Source organism: Triticum aestivum, chromosome 3B, assembly GCF_018294505.1.
Source record: "Triticum aestivum cultivar Chinese Spring chromosome 3B, IWGSC CS RefSeq v2.1, whole genome shotgun sequence".
Taxonomy (NCBI): Eukaryota; Viridiplantae; Streptophyta; class Magnoliopsida; order Poales; family Poaceae; genus Triticum; species Triticum aestivum.
The window spans coordinates 452,542,917-452,562,749 of NC_057801.1; the positions used below are offsets into that span (position 1 = coordinate 452,542,917).

At 41.5% G+C, this 19,833-nt stretch overlaps 1 protein-coding gene across 1 annotated transcript; it reads left to right on the plus strand.

Annotated features, from left to right (window-relative positions):
* Positions 1-9,373: 9,373 nt before the first annotated feature.
* LOC123070315 (uncharacterized) lies at positions 9,374-18,594 on the plus strand. Its single transcript, XM_044493458.1, has 6 exons — positions 9,374-10,803; positions 11,291-11,431; positions 11,519-13,253; positions 14,584-14,807; positions 15,656-16,596; positions 16,761-18,594. The coding sequence occupies exons 1-6, from the start codon at positions 9,496-9,498 to the stop codon at positions 17,965-17,967; spliced, it is 5,556 nt and encodes a 1,851-aa protein (XP_044349393.1). The 5' UTR covers positions 9,374-9,495; the 3' UTR covers positions 17,968-18,594.
* The last annotated feature ends 1,239 nt before the right edge of the window (positions 18,595-19,833 follow it).

Sequence of the window (19,833 nt, forward strand, 5' to 3'; positions counted from 1 at the left end):
CAGACCCTAGGCCTCATTTTCAAGCATTGCAATACCGTTTGTGCTCCATTTTATCAATTGCTACCTTGCTGTTTTTTATTGTTACTATTACAAAAATCAATATCTACTATCATTAGTACACTTGTATCACCATCTCTTCGCCGAACTAGTGCACCTATACAATTTACCATTGTATTTGGTGTGTTGGGGACATAAGAGATTTTTTATTATTTGGTTTTAGGGTTGCTTGAGAGAGACCATCTTCATCCTACGACTCCCACGAATTGATAAACCTTAGGTCATCCACTTGAGGAAAATTGCTACTGTCCTACAAAACTCTACGCTTGGAGGCCCAACACATGTCTACAAGAATAAAGTTGCTTAGTAGACATCAACAACAATGAGGATAATCCTCAAGTTACGGGCCCAGTCCACATAGTTGCTTCCATCATCTTTCAACTTAGCTTTCTCTAGGAACGCATTAAAATTCAGGGGAACTACAGCGCAGGCCATTGATCTACAACACAAATTTTGCAAATATAATTAAGACTAAGTTCATGATAATTTAGTTCAGTTAATCAAATTACTAATGAACTCCCACTTAAATCAACATCCCTCAAGTTGTCTAAGTGACACATGATTCAAATCAACTAACCCATGTCCGATCATCACGTGAGATGGGGTAGTCATCAATGGTGAAAATCTTCATCTTGATCACATCTACTATATGACTCATGTACAAACTTTCGATCTCTTGTGTTCCGAGGCCATGTCTATACATGCTAGGCTTGTCAAGTTTAACCCAAGTATTCTGCATGTGTAAAACTGGCTTACACCTACTGTATGCGAACGCAGAGTCTATCACACCTGATCATCACGAGGTGCTTCAAAACGACAAACTTTTGCAATGGTGCATGATATGTCTCCAACATATCTATAATTTTTTATTGTTCCATGCTGTTATATTATCATTCTTGGATGTTTTACAATCATTTTATAGCAACTTTATATCATTTTTTAGGACTAACCGATTAACATAGTGCCCAGTGCCAGTATTTTTTGCTTGTTTTTTACTTCATAGAAAATCAATACCAAACGGAGTCCAAACGCAATGAACCTTTTGGAGAATTTTTCTGGGCCAGAAGACACAGGATGGGCCAAAGAAGTACCAGAGGGGTGCCCCGAGGGGGGCACAACCCACCTGGGTGCGCCTGGGGCTCAAGCGCGCCTAGGGCCCAGGCGCGCCCTGGTGGGTTGTGCCCACCTCGTTGGCCTCCCGCACCGCCTATTTGCTCTATAAATACCCCAATATTCCAAAAACCCTAGGGGAGTCGACGAAACACAATTCTAGCCGCCACAAGTTCCAGAAACCATAGATCCAATCTAGACACCATCACGGAGGGGTTCATCATCCTCATTGGTGCCTCTCCGATACGTGAGTAGTTCATTGTAGACCTACGAGTCCGTAGTTAGTAGCTAGATGGCTTCCTCTCTCTTTTGGTTCTCAATACAATGATCTCTTGAAGAACTATTTGATGTAACTCCTTTTGCGGTGTGTTTGTTGGGATCCGATGAACTTTGAGTTTATGATCAAATCTATATTTTTATCCATGAAAGTTATTTGAGTTCTTTGATCTCTTATATGCATGATTTCTTAGAGCCTCGTATTTCTTCTTCGAATCTTTGGTTTAGTTAGTCCGACTAGATCGATTTTTCTTGCCATGGGAAGAGGTGCTTTGTGATGGATTCGATCTTACGGTGCTCAATCCCAGTGACAGAAGGGGAAATGACACGTATTTATCGTTGCTATTAATTATAACAAGATGGGGTCTATTCCTACATGAATAGATCTTGTCTGCATCATGTGATCGTTCTTATTGCATTACTCCGTTTCTCCATGAACTTAATACACTAGATGCATGTTGGATAGTGGTCGATGTGTGGAGTAATAGTAGTAGATGCAGGCAGGAGTCGGTCTACTAATGTTGGACGTGATGCCTATATAATGGTCATTGCCTGGATATCATCATAATTATTTGAAGTTCTATCAATTGCCCAACAGTAATTTGTTTACCCACCATATGCTATTTTTCTCGAGAGAAGCCACTAGTGAAATCTACGCCCCCGGGTCTCTTCTTTATCATATTTGCCTTCGAGATATATTTTTATTTGATTTTCTTTTCAGATCTATTAATCAAAAAATTACAAAAATACCTTGCTGCAATTTATTGTTATTTATTTTATCTCGCATTCTCGTGAGATCTATTTGTCCAATCTACTACAATTTTATCTATCTTTTTACCCCGGAGGGATTGACAACCCCTCTTTTACGTCGGGTTGCAAGTACTTGTTCTTTGTGTGCCGTTCACGTAGTGTTGCGTTGTTCTCCTACTGGTTCGATAACCGTGGTCTCATCACCGAGGGAAATACCTACCGTAGATGTGCTGCATCATCCCTTCCTCTTTGGGGAAATACTGATGTAGTTCAAGCCGCATCAAAAGGAGTTTCTGGTGCCGTTGAAGGCAACATAATAAACATCTATCAAGTTCTAATCACAAATCTCATCTCCTTGCAATTTACATTATTTGTCATTTGCCTCTCGTTTTCATCTCCCCCACTTCAAAAAATATGTCATTTTATTTGCCTTCTTTTTCATTTGCCTTTTTCTCGTTCGATCTTATATTTGCTTGTGTTGCCATGTGCCTTCTATTTGCTTGCATCTTCACTTGCTGAAAGTCTATTGATATAGATCCTCATCCACTTGTTAATCTTTTTAAAAGATCCAATTATGAAGAACCAATTGCTAGTGAATTGAGTTCGCTAGATTATCTTTATGAAGTTTTGCTTGAGATTCATGAATCTGAATATTGTGATGAAGTGCTAAACAAAGAAATTTATGAAGTGATTCATGATAGCTCCTTGAATGAAAAGCACAATTGCAATGATTTTATTATAAATTCTATTAATGTCAATTGTGCTAATAATACGCAAAACCCCAAGCTTGGGGATACTAATTTTGCTATGTCCACTATTATTGGAATGATCATGATTGGGGTGATAATGCTTCTTAATTATGATCTTGAAAATTTATTTAAGCATCATGATGAATATGTTTGCGATAATATTGAAAATGGGTTTGAAGAGGTCATGACTTTAGTTGATGTTAATCCCACTATCTTGGAAGATTATAAAACTTTTATGCATGTGGATCATGAAGAGGAAAAAAAATTACATGATAGATATATTGTTGAATTGATTATGATCCTACATGTAATTATTATGTGAGAGTCAAATATGGTTGTAGAAATTTTCATGTTACTAAATTACCTCTCGTTATGTTGAGATTGCTATTGTTTCTTTCTTCTTCCTTGCATATGCTAGTTTTTGCTTGTCTTGATAAATCTTTTCCCTATAAAATGCCTATGCATAGAAGTATGAAAGACTCAAACTTGTTTTTAACATGTTATATGATGCTCTCTTTGTGCTTCAATTTTTTGTCTTTCTTGTGACCATCATTAAAATTATCAACGCCTAGCTAAAAGGCTTTAAAGAAAAGCGCTTGTTGGGACACAACCCAATATTTTTATTTTCTATTTTATGAGTATATGAAATTATACTTCTGTTATGATTATGTTTTAGTGTTTTAATTAGTGTTTGTGCCAAGTAAGACCTTTGGGATGATCTTGGGTGATAGTTGATTCGATTCTGCTAAAAAATAGAAACTTTAGCACTCAGTTATGGATTTTTTAAAATTCACAAAAACATTATTTCGATCTAAATTTTTTACACTAGATTTATATACAAATTTGCTATGTTGTACTAATTTTTTTAGAATTTTTGAAGTTATAGAAGTTTGGCTAAAGTCCAGATTGCTACAAATTGTTCTATTTTTGACAGATTCTATTTTCATTGTGTTGTTCGCTTATTTTAATGAATCTATGGGTAGTATCGGGGGGTATGAACCACGGTGAAGTTAGAACATAGTAGACATAATGCAAATATAAAATTGGAATGAGTTTACAACAGTACCTAAAGGTGGTGATTTGCTTTATTATACTAACAAATCTCACGAGTTTTCTGTTGAGTTTTGTGTTGTGAAGTTTTCAAGTTTTGGATGAAGTTTTGATGGGATAAGGAATAAGGGGTGCCAAGAGCCTAAGCTTGCGGATGCCCATGGCACCCCAAGGTAATATTCAAGGACAACCAAGCATCTAAGCTTGGGGATGTCCCGAATGACATCCACTCTTTTGTCTACAATCCATCGTTAAATTACTTGAGGCTATATTTTTATTCACCACATGATATGTGTGTTGCTTGGAGCGTCTTGTATTATATGAGTCTTTGCTTTATTTGCTATTTAGTTTGCCACAATCATACTTTGTGGACACACCTTTTGCTCTATGTGCTTCACTTATATTTTTTGAGCTAGGTAGTTGCTTTAGTGTTTCACTTATATCTTTTGGAGCACGGCGGTGGTTATATTTTGAAGAAATTGAGGAACTATCATGCTTCACTTATATTATTTTGAGCGTCTTATAAATAATATGGCAATTTGCTTAGGTTATGAGTTTAGTCCTAATGTGATGGCTATCCAAGAGGGATATAATAGAAACTTTCACGAAGATCATTGAATATATGAGAAGTTTGATTACTTGCATTTGTTTTGAGATATAAAGATGGTGATATTAGAGTCATGCTAGTGAGTAATTGTGGTTTAGTAAGAATATTTGTGTTAAGGCTTGTGATTCCTAAAGCATGCACTTATGGTCTCTCATTATGCTATGAAATTGGAGCATGCTATATTATTGATTGTCTTCCTTATGAGTGGCGGTCGGGGACGAGCGATGATCTTTTCCTACCAATCTACCATCCTAGGAGCATGCATAGTACAATCTACCACAAGTCGGGATGAGACTCCGGACAAAAATATAAAAAATAGGCCGAAGAGCCCAACAAGAAAATGAGAGAAAAAGAGAGCAGGGACAATGTTACTATCCTTTTTCCACACTTGTGCTTCAAAGTAGCACCGTGTTCTTCATGATAGAGAGTCTCCTATTTTGTCACTTCCATATATTACTAGTGGGAAGTTTTCATTATAGAACTTGGCATGTATATTCCAATGATGGGCTTCCTCAAATGCCCTAGGTCTTCATGGGCAAGCAAGTTGGATGCACACCCACTCAGTTTTCTTTCGAGCTTTCATACACTTATAGCTCTAGTGCATCTGTTGCATGGCAATCCCTACTCCTTGCATTGACATCAATTGATGGGCATCTCCATAGCTCGTTGATTAGCCTCGTCAAGGTGAGACTTTCTCCCTTTTTATTTTCTCCACACAACCTCCAACATCATATTCTATTACACCTATTGTGTAATATCCATGGCTCACACTCGTGTATTGCGTGAGAGTTGAAAAAGCTAAAGCGCGTTAAAAAGTATGAACCAATTGCTTGGATTGTCATCGGGGTTGTGCATGATAAATACTTTGTGTTAAGAAGATAGAGCATGACAAGACTATATGATTTTGTAGGGATAACTTTATTTAGCCATGATATTTTGAGAAGACATGATTGCTTTTTAGTACGCTTGAAGCATTGTTGTTTTTATGTCAATATTAAACTTTAGTTTTGAATCTTATGGATCTAAATATTCATGCCATGTTAAGAAAGATTACGTGATATACATGTTAGGTAGCATTCCACATCAAAAATTCTATTTTTATCATTTACCTAATCGAGGACGAGCATGAGTTAAGCTTGGGGATGCTTGATACGTCTCCAATGTATATATAATTTTTTATTGTTCCATGCTATTATATTATCAATCTTGGATATTTTATATGCATTATTATGCTATTTTATATCACTTTTGGGACTAACCTATTAACCTAGTGCCCAATGCGAGTTGCTGTTTTTTCTTGTTTTTATCTTTAGAGAAAATCAATACCAAACGAAACGAAACTTTTTGACGATTTTTTTGGAGCACAAGACACCCTGGAAGCTTCGGGAAGAGGCTAGAAGAGCCACGAGGTGACAACAAGCTCGGAGGGCGCGCCCCCCAGGCTTGTGGGCCCACAGTTGCTCCTCCAGCCCTAATTCTTCTTCTATGAATAGTAAAATATTCCTCGTAGACCAGAGGAGACACCAAAAATACTTTTCCGCCGCCGCAAGTTTTTGTCCTCGTGAGATCCCATCTTGGGGCCTTTTCCGGTACTCCGCCGGAGGGGGATTCGATCATGGAGGGCTTCTACATCAACCTTGCCGCCCTTCCGATGATGTGTGAGTAGTTTATTACAGACCTACGACTCCATAGCTAGTAGCTAGATGGCTTCTTCTCTCTCTTTGATCTTCAATACAATGTTCTCCTCGATGTTCTTGGAGATATATTCGATGTAATCTTCTTTTGCGGTGCGTTTGTTGAGATCCGATGAATTGTGGGTTTATGATCAGATTATCTATTAATATTATTTGAGTCTTCTATGAACTCTTTTATGCATGATTAAGATAGCTTTGTATTTCTCTCTGATCTATTAATTTGGTTTGGCCAACTAGATTGATTTTTCTTGCAATGGGAGAGGTGCTTTTGTAGTGGGTTCAATCTTGCGGTGCTTATTCCCAGTGACAGAAAGAGACATGACACGTATTTGTATTGCCACTAAGGATAAAAATATGGGGTTTGTTCATATTTATTGGATCTATCCCTCTATATCATGTCCTCTTGCTTAAGGCGTTACACCGTTCTTGTTAACTTAATTCACTAGATGCATGTTGGATAGCGGTCGATGTGTGGAGTAATAGTAGTAGATGCAGGCAGGAGTCGGTCTAGTTATCACGGATGTGATGCCTATATACATAATCATTGCCTTGGATATCGTCATAACTATGGGCTTTTCTACCAGTTGCTCAACATTAATTTGTTTACCCACCATATGCTTTCTTTCAAGAGAGAAGCATGTAGTGAAAACTATGGCGGCCTATCTTGTATCATATTATTTTCAGATCTATAAAACCAAAAATACCTTGTTGCAATTTATTTACTTTTATTTTATTTAACACTTCTACTTATCTTTTATATCTATCACTATCAGATCTCATCCTTGCAAGTAACCGTGAAGGGATTGACAACCCTTTATCGCGTTCCGTGCAAGTATTTGTTTGTTTGTGTAGGTGCAATCATTGGTGACTTGTGTGTTCTCCTACTGGATTGATAATTTGATTCTCAACTGAGGGAAATACTTATCTCTACTTTGCTGCATCACCCTTTCCTCTTTAAGGGAAAAAACAAAGCAAACTCGAGAAATAGCATGCATCCACCCTGTTCTGGTTCGATCGCTGGGCTAGGGATACCCCCTTCGCGGCCCGCTTCCTGCATCTGTTCTCCATCACGGTGGAACCTAGGATCTCTGTCGAGGTGGTCCTTATTGACTTAGGGTACCTCGTGTTCCGACTGCGGGATATAATAGTCTGGCATGAACTCCTTGACTGCATCGCCTTTGCACGAGCCAGACGTCAAGCAGACGATCGACCGCATCTCATGGTATCTTGAATCTTCCGGCAACTTCTCCATGAAGTCCATGCCGGGCCATCGCCCCCTTGTCGGGACCTGCGCCCTTGGTGATGATATGGTCGATCAGCCCCCCTAAAGATCAGGATCTTCTTATGGCAATGGATCCGAGGCCGCATCCCTTCCGTCATGGAGGTGCTCAAGCGGCATGGCGTGGGCAATGGGACATGTCCTCTTTGTGGGACGACAGAAGACTCGAACCACATATTCTTTTCCTATGTGTCCGCCCAGTTCCTGTGGAGTTGCTTCTGCGAGGTGGTTGGTGGTCGTTGGTGCAACACCAACTTCCCGGACCTCTTTGCCGAGCTTCAGACCTTACCCCCAACGGGCCGCCATATTAGGTGCCTGGCTATTAGGGTCCTTGCATGGACGCTTTGGACAGTTCGAAATAAGCTTGTGATCCAGCATGTCCCTCTGCGACATGCGACCGACGCGGTGTTCAAAATGTGTGGCAATTTGCAACTCAGGTGGCCGCTTAGCCACCCTCAGGACCAGGACGCCATCAACATCATCATTCTTAACTTTCGCTCGACGGCTCTTCGCTTGGCGCCGCTGCTTCCTCCATCACCTCCAGAGCCGGATTAGCTTCTTCGTCTGCGGCCCATCCGCCTTTTTATTTTAAGGGCTTGTTGAGCTGTGCCCTCAAGCAGTACCCTATCCTACCTCGTACTTTGTGTTGTGCTACCTTATGTGTGTGTGCTCTCTGTTGAACCTTGTAGCTATGGTGGTTTGCTTTATATATAAAGCGGGGTGAAAATCTTTGTAAGTGGAGTGGAGACTTAACCTTTCATGGACATCATAATAGCTACTACTCCCTCCGTTCCTAAATATAAATCTTTTTAGAGATTCTACTATGGACTATATACGAAGCAAAATGAGTGAATCTACACTCTAAAATATGTCTATATACATCTGTATGTAGTTTGTAGTGGAATCTCTAAAAGACTTATATGTAGAAACGGAGGAAGTATATGATTATCCTACAAACTAATTTGGGCAATCAATTGCTTTGAGATAATCAAATTGATTGCACAAATTAGTTTCACCTACATAACAACTTATTAAAACGGTGAACGCGAGTCAATGAATCATGTTTTCGAAGATTAATACTATAATTCTATGCCTATATTTATATAAAAACTTAAAAATCATGTTTTGTCGAGCTTTTCCCGGGATACGGGCCGGGCTGTGGGCTGGAAAGTGAGTCCTTAGCCCGGCCCAGACATCGAGCTTGGGGCCAGCCATAAAAATGTGAAATACTGTAAAACCATGGAAATTATATGGTCCGGCGAGGATATAGGGGATGTGCTAGAGTTGCTCTAATCCTCCGTGGTCGCCATTGACATTCCGAACTCACAGGCTCAAAAAAGTTCATTTTGTTTTGTTTTGACTGGGCGTCTTGCAAAATGCAAAATTCGCAGCAAGAGCCATTGCATTGCATCACCCGCTCCCTGGCCTTAGGCTGGTCACAATGGGGAGGAAATTAGGAATAACATCACACACTTCAATATAAGTTTGCTTATGTGGCACATATTTAATGAAGAGAGATGTGCTTGTGGTAACTAGCTAAGTTACCGGAACATCACACACTTCAAGAAACAATGAGTCTATAACCTAATAAATGCATCGTTGTATGACACTACATAGATGTTCCTACCCACTATGAACGTAGTAACATAGTCTAGGGAAGTGTATAAGTTACTAGCTTATGTTCTTGCCCATTGTGACCAGCCTTAGCCGCACTGGCAGACGAGCCCAGAAAAGCATGGGACCCACCTATCAGTAACTGTAAATCTGTGCCTGAGACTGACATCAGTTGCCCTCCCCGTAACCCTCCCCTCGACTGGCCGCGCCGCCGTACCCACAGCCGTCTGGACTCTGGAGGCTGAGCGAGCGAGACCCCCAAAACCCTCGCTTAGCACGCGGTCTGCGATCGCTCCCCCCTCCCTCACGATGCCTCCGTCGATGCCGAAGCGGCGGCGCGGCGTTGCCGCCTCACCCCGCTGCCGGAAGAAGCAGAAACGCCTCGACGCCATCTGCGACGTCGCGCCGACGCCTCCCCCGGGGGGCGGCGGCGGCGGCGGCGGCGGCGGCGAGGATTCCGACCCGGAGTCCGTCCGCCGGAGCACACGGTCACGCCGCGCGCCGGTCACGCTCGACACCTCGCCAGCCCCCTCGCCCCGCCGCATGAGGCCCCGCCGCGGCGGGGGCGTGGCCGGGCCCAGTGGGAGCCCGCGGACGGGAGGCAAGGGTAGGGCACGGGGCCAGGCGGTTGCCCGAGCAGTGGACGGCGAGGAGGATGAGGAGGATGGCGGGGGAAATGCGGCGTGGCGCTCGCGGCTGCGGGATAGGGCAAAGGGGAAGGCCGGGGCGGGGAGGCGAGTGAGGACCCTGTGGTTCCAAGATGAAGACGAAGATGAAGAGGGGATTAAGGAAGAGGGGGGCGAGGAGAGCGGAGGTTTGTCATCGCGTGGGAGGGAAATCAGAGAGGGCGAGATCAATTTAACCATCGATGTTAGTGTACAAACTCACGAGGCTGTTGAGGGTGTCACTGTAGTAGAAGAGGAAGGTGAGGAAAAAGGAGCAGGGGAGGAAGGTGATGAGTGTGACGAGGAGGAAGAAGCAATTGGTGTGGGAACTGATCTAGACGAAGGCAACATGGAGGAAGTGGGGGAGGATGATAGTTTGCAGGGTGAAGAGAAACCTGAACAGTTGGATTTACCTGTACTAGAAGGAGAAAATGGTGATGAGAATACTGATGAGGTTGAGTTCGGCGATTTAGGGGAGAATGAGCAGCTCGATGTGCACCATGGGCAGATTGCAGAAGTGAGCAACCTTCCTGATGAGCAGCCAATGGAACTTGATGGTCCTGATGAGCAAGTGGAAGAGGTCCAGCAGGATGAACAGATGGATGATGCCCCAAATATAGCGTTGCCTGAGGAGGCTCTGAACGAGAGAGTCGGAAAATCTCTAATTTCAGATGAAAAACGAGGAGTTGTAGATGTTAAAGAAGGAAGGAGGTGTGGGCTATGTGGAGGAGGGACTGATGGGAGACCACCCAAGGTTGCACTGCATGATACTGCTGACAGCGAGAATGAAGCCTATGAGGGTGCCATGCCTTCAGAGGAGCCCAACTATGATATATGGGATGGGTTCAGTGACGATCCTGGATGGCTCGGAAGGTTACTGGGTCCAATACATGATAGATTTGGGATTGCCCGTGTCTGGGTTCATCAGAATTGTGCAGTTTGGAGTCCCGAGGTCAGTTCCTGCAATGTGTTTCAAATTCTTATGTATTTATATGAATGTGTATGTTGAGTTACTTCTTTCTTCTGTTGCTTATTATTGCTGTTCTTTAGCTCTATTATTAAGGAAGGCATGCAGCTATGTCCTTGTCTATACCCCCCCCCCCCCTTACTGTAGGGGAAGGCCCCACAATATGAATAGCAGCTCAGATCTGCGTCCGCGAGAACTTGAACCTAGGTTGTGGGTTTGTACATCCACCTTCTCATGGCCTCACCCAAGTTAGTTAGGCTCACTTCCTCAATAACCCCCTCTTTATCACCATGATTGTATTTCCTGAAAATAGTATGTTCCACTACGTGGTTAACTGGTTATGGATAAGCATTGGTTGCTGTGGATTACTTACTGAATTCCAATAGAATGTATTGCCAATAAAAACAGCTGAATGCATCCATATACACCATGTTAGTGATGCTGAGATTTTTTTTTGGGTGTTAAATTTCAGGTTTACTTTGCTGGTCTGGGGTGCCTAAAAAATGTAAGGGCAGCACTTTGCCGTGGAAGGCTTTTGAAGTGCAGTCGGTGTGGCAGACCTGGAGCAACTATTGGGTGCCGTGTCGACCGGTGTCCAAAAACCTACCATTTGGTAATTACTTTATGCTTAGGCTGCACTTCATCATTCTATTATTTCTCTTTAATATGTATTATTTATCTCTCCGTCTCGATTCTGTAGCCTTGTAGTCGAACAGAAGCCTGCATATTTGATCACCGGAAGTTTCTTATAACTTGCAATGATCATCGACATCTCTTCCAACCTCAAGGCGATAAATATGCTGAACTGCTCAGGAAGATGAAGATAAAGAAGATGAAGGCCAATATCAGAAAGTTGTCACATGATGCGTGGAGAAAGGATATAGAGGCTGAAGAGAAATGGTTAGAGAACTGTGGGGAAGATGAAGAGTTCTTGAAACGTGAGGGGAAGAGGCTAAACAGAGATCTTTTGAGGATTGCACCTGTTTACATAGGAGGTTCTTCTGAAAATGACAAGGCGTACGGTGGATGGGAATCTGTTGCTGGGCTTAGTGATGTTATTCAGAGCATGAAAGAAGTGGTGATACTGCCTCTTCTATATCCTGAATTCTTTAGCTCTTTAGGTCTTACACCACCAAGAGGTGTTCTGCTGCATGGTCATCCTGGTACTGGTAAAACACTTGTCGTACGGGCACTAATAGGGGCATGCTCTCAGGGTAACAGAAGGATTGCTTATTTTGCTCGAAAAGGTGCTGATTGTTTGGGCAAGTATGTTGGGGATGCTGAGAGGCAGTTAAGACTTCTATTCCAGGTAGCTGAAAAATGCCAACCTTCTATCATATTTTTTGATGAGATGGATGGTTTAGCACCTTGTAGATCCAGACAACAAGACCAGACGCACAATTCAGTTGTAGCGACTTTGCTCTCGTTACTTGATGGCTTGAAATCGCGTGGCTCAGTTATAGTTATAGGGGCTACGAATCGTCCTGATGCTATAGACCCTGCTCTTAGGAGACCAGGAAGGTTTGATCGTGAGATATACTTTCCGCTCCCCACCCTAGAGGCCAGGTCTGCCATTCTTTCGTTACACACAAAAAACTGGCCTAGTCCTATTTCAGGCACATTCCTCTCAGCTGTTGCAAGCCAAACTATTGGATACGCTGGTGCTGATTTGCAGGCAATTTGTACCCAAGCTGCATTAAATGCTCTGAAAAGGACTTGCCCATTGCAAGATATCTTACGCTTCGCTGAGAAAGGAACTGAACATGGACGACTTCCTCTACCATCAATCACCGTGGAGGAAAGGGATTGGTTGTCTGCTCTTGCAGCAGCACCCCCACCCTGTTCACAAAGGGAAGCAGGGATTGCTGCAAATGATCTAGTTTCCGCTCCTATTGATTCCTATCTTTTACCATGCCTTCTTAAACCATTACTTCACCTCCTTATTTCCCTCTGTTTGGATGAACGGATCTGGTTACCTTCGTCTCTTCTGAAGGCATCTTCCTCTATAAAGGCAGTGGTGTTTTCGTCTATGGAAAAGAACAACGTACCTCACACTTTCTGGTCTTCCTATCTTCCCTCTTTGATACAGCAGAAAGATGTTGGAAATAAAATTGTATCAATCTTGTCAAGCTATGGTCTTACAGCATCTCAACTAGGAAATCATGGTTCAATGTTGTTAAGTCAAAACAAACAACATGAGAAGTTTGATGACCGCAAGTTGAGTTCCACCTGTTCTCTGAACAAAGGAGGGTTAGCATATAAGTTAGCAGGTTTTCGAGCTTTAGTTGCTGGGGCACCCAGATCAGGCCAACAACATCTAGTCCATTGCCTTCTTCATGGTTTTGTGGGTCAGACTGTAATACACAAGCTTGATCTTGCAACTATGGCACAGGAGGGAAATGGTGACATCCTTAATGGATTGACACAAATTCTGTGTAAGTTACTTCTATTTCCATTTACTTCTGAAATGTTGACTGAGAAATTAGCAGTTAACTTTTCATCTGTGTTTTTCCTGTACCTTGAGTGTCAATTTCTTTGCCTGCGTATTTTATTTTTCATTTGTACTGTCCATATGCATGCAACAGAGGCTGGGGATGAATAAAATCTCCACCATCTAAAAAAGGTGACTCGTGAGTATGTGAAATTAATGCCTACTCAGAAGTTATCTGTATAAGAATCGATGATAAGTCAACCACTTCCTTTAGGCTTAAATTTGTTCACTTTGCAAGCAGATCCTGTCATTATGAAATGTAGGGAAAGGCTGCGTACAATAGACCCAAAGTGGTCGGACCCTTCCCCAGACCCTGCGCAAGCGGGAGCTACATGCACTGGGGCTGCCCTTTTTGCTGTTGCCCGCGGCACAGTAACTGCAGCAGCATAGAGAACACTGCCATGACTTTGGATTAGTATTCTCTGCAGTTATAACGCAACAACATATTCTGTCTTGTCTAAACAGGTTTGGATGTTACGTAGAAAGTAGGAGCTTTCCTGGATGTAACCTTCGGTCATGTATTCAGGAGTATTTAAATAGACAAATACATTATAGATAACTATCTTATTGGGCTTCACTGATGTGCATGCGCTACTCTTATCTGATATGGGCAGCTGGTCATCCACAACCAACCGACTTTTCACAAGCACTGTGCAGTTGACACGTAGTAAAAACAAAAAACTTGTTTTATCAAGAAAATTAGCTATATGAAGATAGTCATGCACCCGATGTTGGATCTTTCTGCTGATCAAAGTTGCATTTTTCTGTGAAGAGTTCATCACATATTAGAAAGCGAGTTGAGCATGTAGCTAATATGTATCTACACTGGACAATTCAAGTTGTTTTATCCATTTGAGGTTGAATTCATTTCAGTTGAGCTGCACATTGCCAAGTTACTGAATATATGCGCTGAAGATTGATGCACCATAGCATGATGATTCTTTATAGATTGAATTTAATGCGAAGTTGCCAACCCATATCTGGCCTGATGTAAATTAGCAGACTTAGTTTAGCTGAACCATTATCCTTTTTTGGCCACATCATGTGAGTTTAGAAGCCATTGTCACCCTATACAAATTCCAAAGGCAATCAATGTGAGGAGAATGCCTTTATGGTTTTATATATAGGTAAACTATATGTTATGCCCAATTCCTCTTTTAGTTGATGTCCAATGATCTATTGACTATCCATCTAGTACTCTATTAGTATCTTTCATTTGTTTCCAATGGATATAGGTGAGTAACCATAGTTTGTTTCTGCTTTTCCTTGACCAGTGAAAGGTCTACACCTTGGAAGGTGCATAATCTACATGCCTAGAATTGATTTGTGGGCAGTCAACACGGTCCATGAACAGGAAACAGAAGATCATGGGCGCAACATGGGTACAAGCAAGTTGGCCTCCTCGCCAGTTGAAAGCATGCCAAAATGTTCAGAAGTTTGGAATACTTTGGTTGATCAGATGGGTTCATTATCAGCATCTGTATCCATAAGTGTTCTGGTAAGCTTCATCTCCACTCTTCATGCCATGTCTTTTGACTTCCTTTTTGCTTGAGATTTTCTGTATATATGTATGCATATTCGTACTGTCCTCCATAAAATGTCACAAAGGAATGTGCATGGTAAGTTCATGGCTAAAAAACTGCATTTAAGTTCATTAACACAATGAGTGCGCCTCTGAGGATTTGTAGTCATGCAATGTTATCACCTTGTTTGCATTTCTTTCTATATGATAATCTAACTAAAAACAACTAAAACTGTTATTAAGAAAATGATATTTTGTATTTATCTTTGTTAAATCATGCTTTTGGGCCTTACAACACAAACTTAAAATGACATAAAGGTTGTGATCAGTCCATGCTGCAACATATAGTTAGTTGAGAGAATCTTTACCAATCATTGTAAAATATTTCTGCTATGGCTCTTAGTTAATTACAGAAAATATCTGGAATTAATAAACAAAACCGTAACCTAAAAGTCACTGCATTGCCAAACTAACCCCAATTTGCTCTAGAAGTTAGTAGCAAGTAGTTTGTAGCTGGGAGTGATTGCTCAAATTCGATCGTGCAACATTGTATAGCAGCAGTTCCCCCACGGATCTTAATAGCAACAATAGTGATGTGCTCAGTTTTGTATATGTTATTTGGTCTGTTTGTGCAAATGATAAAGAGCTGGTTGGTTCATTTGTTGCTGCCTTGCTGGTTTATCTTTCATCTCATATTCATGTTGAACACGGTGAGTGTTCTCACCATTGGCGATTGCCCATCACTATTTGGACTTGAGATTTAGTGGTAATTAGCTGACCTGATTATATATAAATGGGATATGTAGCTGATAATTCACTTACAGGCCACTAGTGAGCTGAAGTTCCAAGATCTTCCATGCGGAGTCAAGCATTTCTTCAGCACACATGTTGTAGATCAATGTCTTAGTTCTTCAGAACACACTGTACCAAGATTCTCTGTGAATGTTGACAGCTCTATTAGCTGGGATGAGGTGCTCAATTCATGCGCTTTGCGGTTATCACATGACTTAATTCAGCATCATGTTCAGTTATTGCATGGCAGGGCTCATAACAATCATGATGAACAGAAAGAAGTCTTTGTGCCCATGGAAATTAGTGCACCAGATGAATCTAAATCCTGTGAGAACCAGGAATCCATCATATTGGCGAAGTCTTCTTTGTATGTTGACAAACGGCCCTCATATCCTACAAAACTGGCCACGTGCAGTGCTCAGCTACAGCCATCAGCATCTGATGTGAAAGATAAAGAGGAAGATCCTGAGAAACTTGATTTTCACGAGAGTGTCTCAAGAAATCCTTCTAGCAGAACTATGAAGGGCAATGAATCACTTTCTATTATTGCCTTCGGAATTCAGATACTGCAGCACCCACAGTTCTCTAAACTCTGTTGGGTTACCTCAAAACTGCGGGAAGGCCCCTGCACTGATATAAATGGACCATGGAAAGGCTGGCCGTTTAACTCCTGTTTATTACATAGCAGCACCTCATCCGTTAAATCATTGTCTGAAGGACACAGTGTTGTTAAGGGCAAGGAGAAGTCCCTTTGTGTGAGAGGATTGGTTGCTGTTGGTTTATTAGCATATAGAGGTGTCTATGCATCTGTTATGGAAGTCTGTGCTGAGGTGAGAAAGGTTTTGGAACTGTTAGTTGAGCAGATCCGAATTAAAATTTTGGAAAAGAAAAGTCGATATCGGTACTTCCATATTCTATCTCAAGTAGCATATCTGGATGACATCGTGAACAGCTGGGCGTACACCTTCCAAAGGTATGCCTGACGAATCAGTCTCATGTTTCTATTGATTGCCAGTATTGTTTTTTTTTCTTAAGTCAGGTGCGCTAGGCCAGCAAGATCATGTTGGTACTTAATATTGCTGATCCTGTGACGAATTTTACTGACCTTTGTTTTCTTCCTTTTGCTTTCATCTACAGATTACATCCTGACACTAGGACAAGAGCATTAGGTACAGAGACAGCAAGTCTAGGAAAGTCATGCACAAGAGAGTGTGAAAGTACCAGTTACGCTACAGAAAGCAATGTACTGGCTGGTCCTGTTGGCGGCTTTCCCCACGTCCAAGACAATTCAGCCCAACAGTCACACGACCATCTGGTTGGCCCTGCTTCCTGTCCTAGTGAGATGCATGATAAGCCAGTTCAACAAGGTCCTGACCAACTTGAAATTCATAGTGTGGTCTGCAACATTGGTAATGATCATTTGACATCTATATCCAGGATGGATGCAGTGGAACATGATCTTCTCTGTTCAGCTTCGCCTGATGCGCACAAAGGTGCTCTTACATCTGCAGATCCAGTCATAAATGATGGAGGATCTGGTGAAGTAAACAACGGCTGGAAAATGTCCAGAGTAACCAATGGTAAAGAAAAATGCAAGCCAGATATTCAAAGATCTGAAAGCCTCTCTAAATCTGTTGAAGATTTCAATAATATGCAAAGGGCAGAAAATTTAAGTGCATGCCCAGCTACTATGGACAGTGTAGAAGTATCAAAGAAGACGATGTCTTCTGAATCTCATGGCAGTGGTAATGAGCTGAATACCAGCTTTCCTCTTAATGATGTTGGGTCAGGTCATTCGATTAATGGTCAAATGCAAGATAGAAGAAATAATCTCTCAGTTCCAAAATCTTCATGTCTATATGAATGTTGCTCCTCATGCTTCCGTGCTGTTTATAAGGTGTCTCATGATATTCTTTCAAATTCAGTACGATCTAATAAGCATTGCTTAACCGTTGATGATATGCATGACATTCTCTCATCTTGCTCACTGAATCTACTAGCAACAGTTAGAAAATGGCACAGCTCTCAAGGTGTAGTTGGTTGTCAAGAAGAGATTGGAAAAAAGCGTTATCTGGAAATCATCTCAGAGCATTGTGTTTGTCAGGGTGATGTTAGTTCTGTTTCAAGGGATTGTGCATGTCACTTGGAAAGCAGTGCAGAGGCCGAAGCCAGTAATAAGGAGAGGCATTCTTTATGTGGACAATCATTAAGTTTTTTCTTCAAGGATGGTGTTTTGATGCCACAAGATCTCACTGCAGGGACCACACTTCATTGCAGCTTTAAAAGACTATGTGTTTGCTCACTACCTGGAACGATTTCTATGCTCGTTCAGATCCCCAGTTGATGTGATCATGCGGGCAGATAAAAATACAATGTGTTGTCCATGCTAAAGATGCCGCGGTTTAGGATTTTTGCTCTGAGCTGACCCACCTCCAGTTCTGTACATACCACAAGATTAGCAAGTCTTCTGTTTCTCATCCTCGATGCAACTTCACGCTAGCCTTCTGCAAATAAATCTCCTTTATCGGTCATGGTTGGCAGTGGAATGCGCCAATGCGGGCTTGCGTAGTCGGTGTGAGATATGGATTGGTTGAAGAGAAGTGGAGCAATTGATCTTCTGTTAATTAAGTGGCTCTGTTGTAGACAAGGACTACTGTTACTGATGCTGGAATCTGTAGAACTAGATGAATGATGATGCCTTCTCAAATCTCATTGTATTATGTATTACAACTCAATTAAGCCATCAAGTTGAAACAAGGTTGACAAATATTAGCAGGTTTGGATGTACATTCAGACTGCTCACTGACTCGCTGGTATGCTTTGTATGAGCAAATAGCTTACAGCATGATAGTTCTGTATAATTGTGAGTCTGCTGTTATTCTGACATGAGTGAAATTAAGAGTGCTGTTTTTAGTTATTCCAGCGGAGTTAATGTTTGGCAACAGAAATAATACTAACATTATTTTGTTGATTGGTGATGACTATAACAGTATATTTAACAATATAGAGAAAGCAGTGAACCTTAGGTGTCAGTAAAAACTCTTATCAGATGTTTGATGCAAAACTATGACTGATGGGTTAGAACCCCATAGGTAATGTTTATATGCAATGGAGGTCGCACATCATGTCAAGTTTCTGAGTACTGCGACAGCAGCAATACATTGATTGTGTTAGGGGTTATACTTGGCCATGTCTCATCTCTTTTGGAGCTAAGAAAGTTCCACTGGGTATATTTGTTGGACTAGGGGTAGTTGCGACTTGGGAGGTAGGATTTAACTTGCCTACCTATTAGGATCACTTCATAATTTTGTTAGTGGACTGATTTCAGACGGTGAATTAATACTTTGCAAATACCGGTCAGGATTGTTAACAATGTGTAGTCATATTTAAAAGAGCCAGATATTATCCAGCTAGTGGCCAAACTGGTTTGCATATGGTCCCTTTTTAAATAAATTGAAATATGATTTGAATCAAATATACATTAACAGTGGCCGATGTACTAGAGTCAGACTCTGACTGGGATAACCAGGGAAGGCAGTAACTATAACTACATTGTTATTCTTGGTTTTTTAATCATGATTGTAACTTGTAGCAGGCTGCTGTTTTTTTTTTCTCCCTGATTCATGCATGCCTCCTGGTTATATGACTGGGTTTGATAGTGAACTTGCCTGGGCAATATGTCAGTAAGACTACTGACTATTTTTCTGTTGGGAACCTCGATTCACAACTGGATAACTACCATGCTGAAGATAACCAGATAGCATGGCTGCGAGGGACTGGGTAGACATAGATTGGGATGAGAGAATAACTGTGGATTAGATTTATTGTTCTTGCTTGATTCCCAAACCTTACATGATCTGCATGTATATAATATTTCCTAACTTGACACCCAAGGTGTTGCACTCTAAGTCTCTAACTAGGAAACCCTCTAATATGTGTATCTGAATCCATACTTTCCTAATCCTTACTGTCCTGAATTAAGCATTCCTAGTTCTATCTCTAACTCATCTTTCCCAGTTGAAGTCATCTCCTTCCTGAACTCTTCCCCAGCCAACTCCTTGCTCGAATATCATTGGGCGTCTCTTACCTATGCAGAACTCACGTTGTACACCTTGCTGGCCGGCTGGCCGCAATACATGTGATGCTGCTTTGAGGCAACGTTCTGATGTCCACAACATTTTCACACTATCTGTGTTACCACAATCAAAGT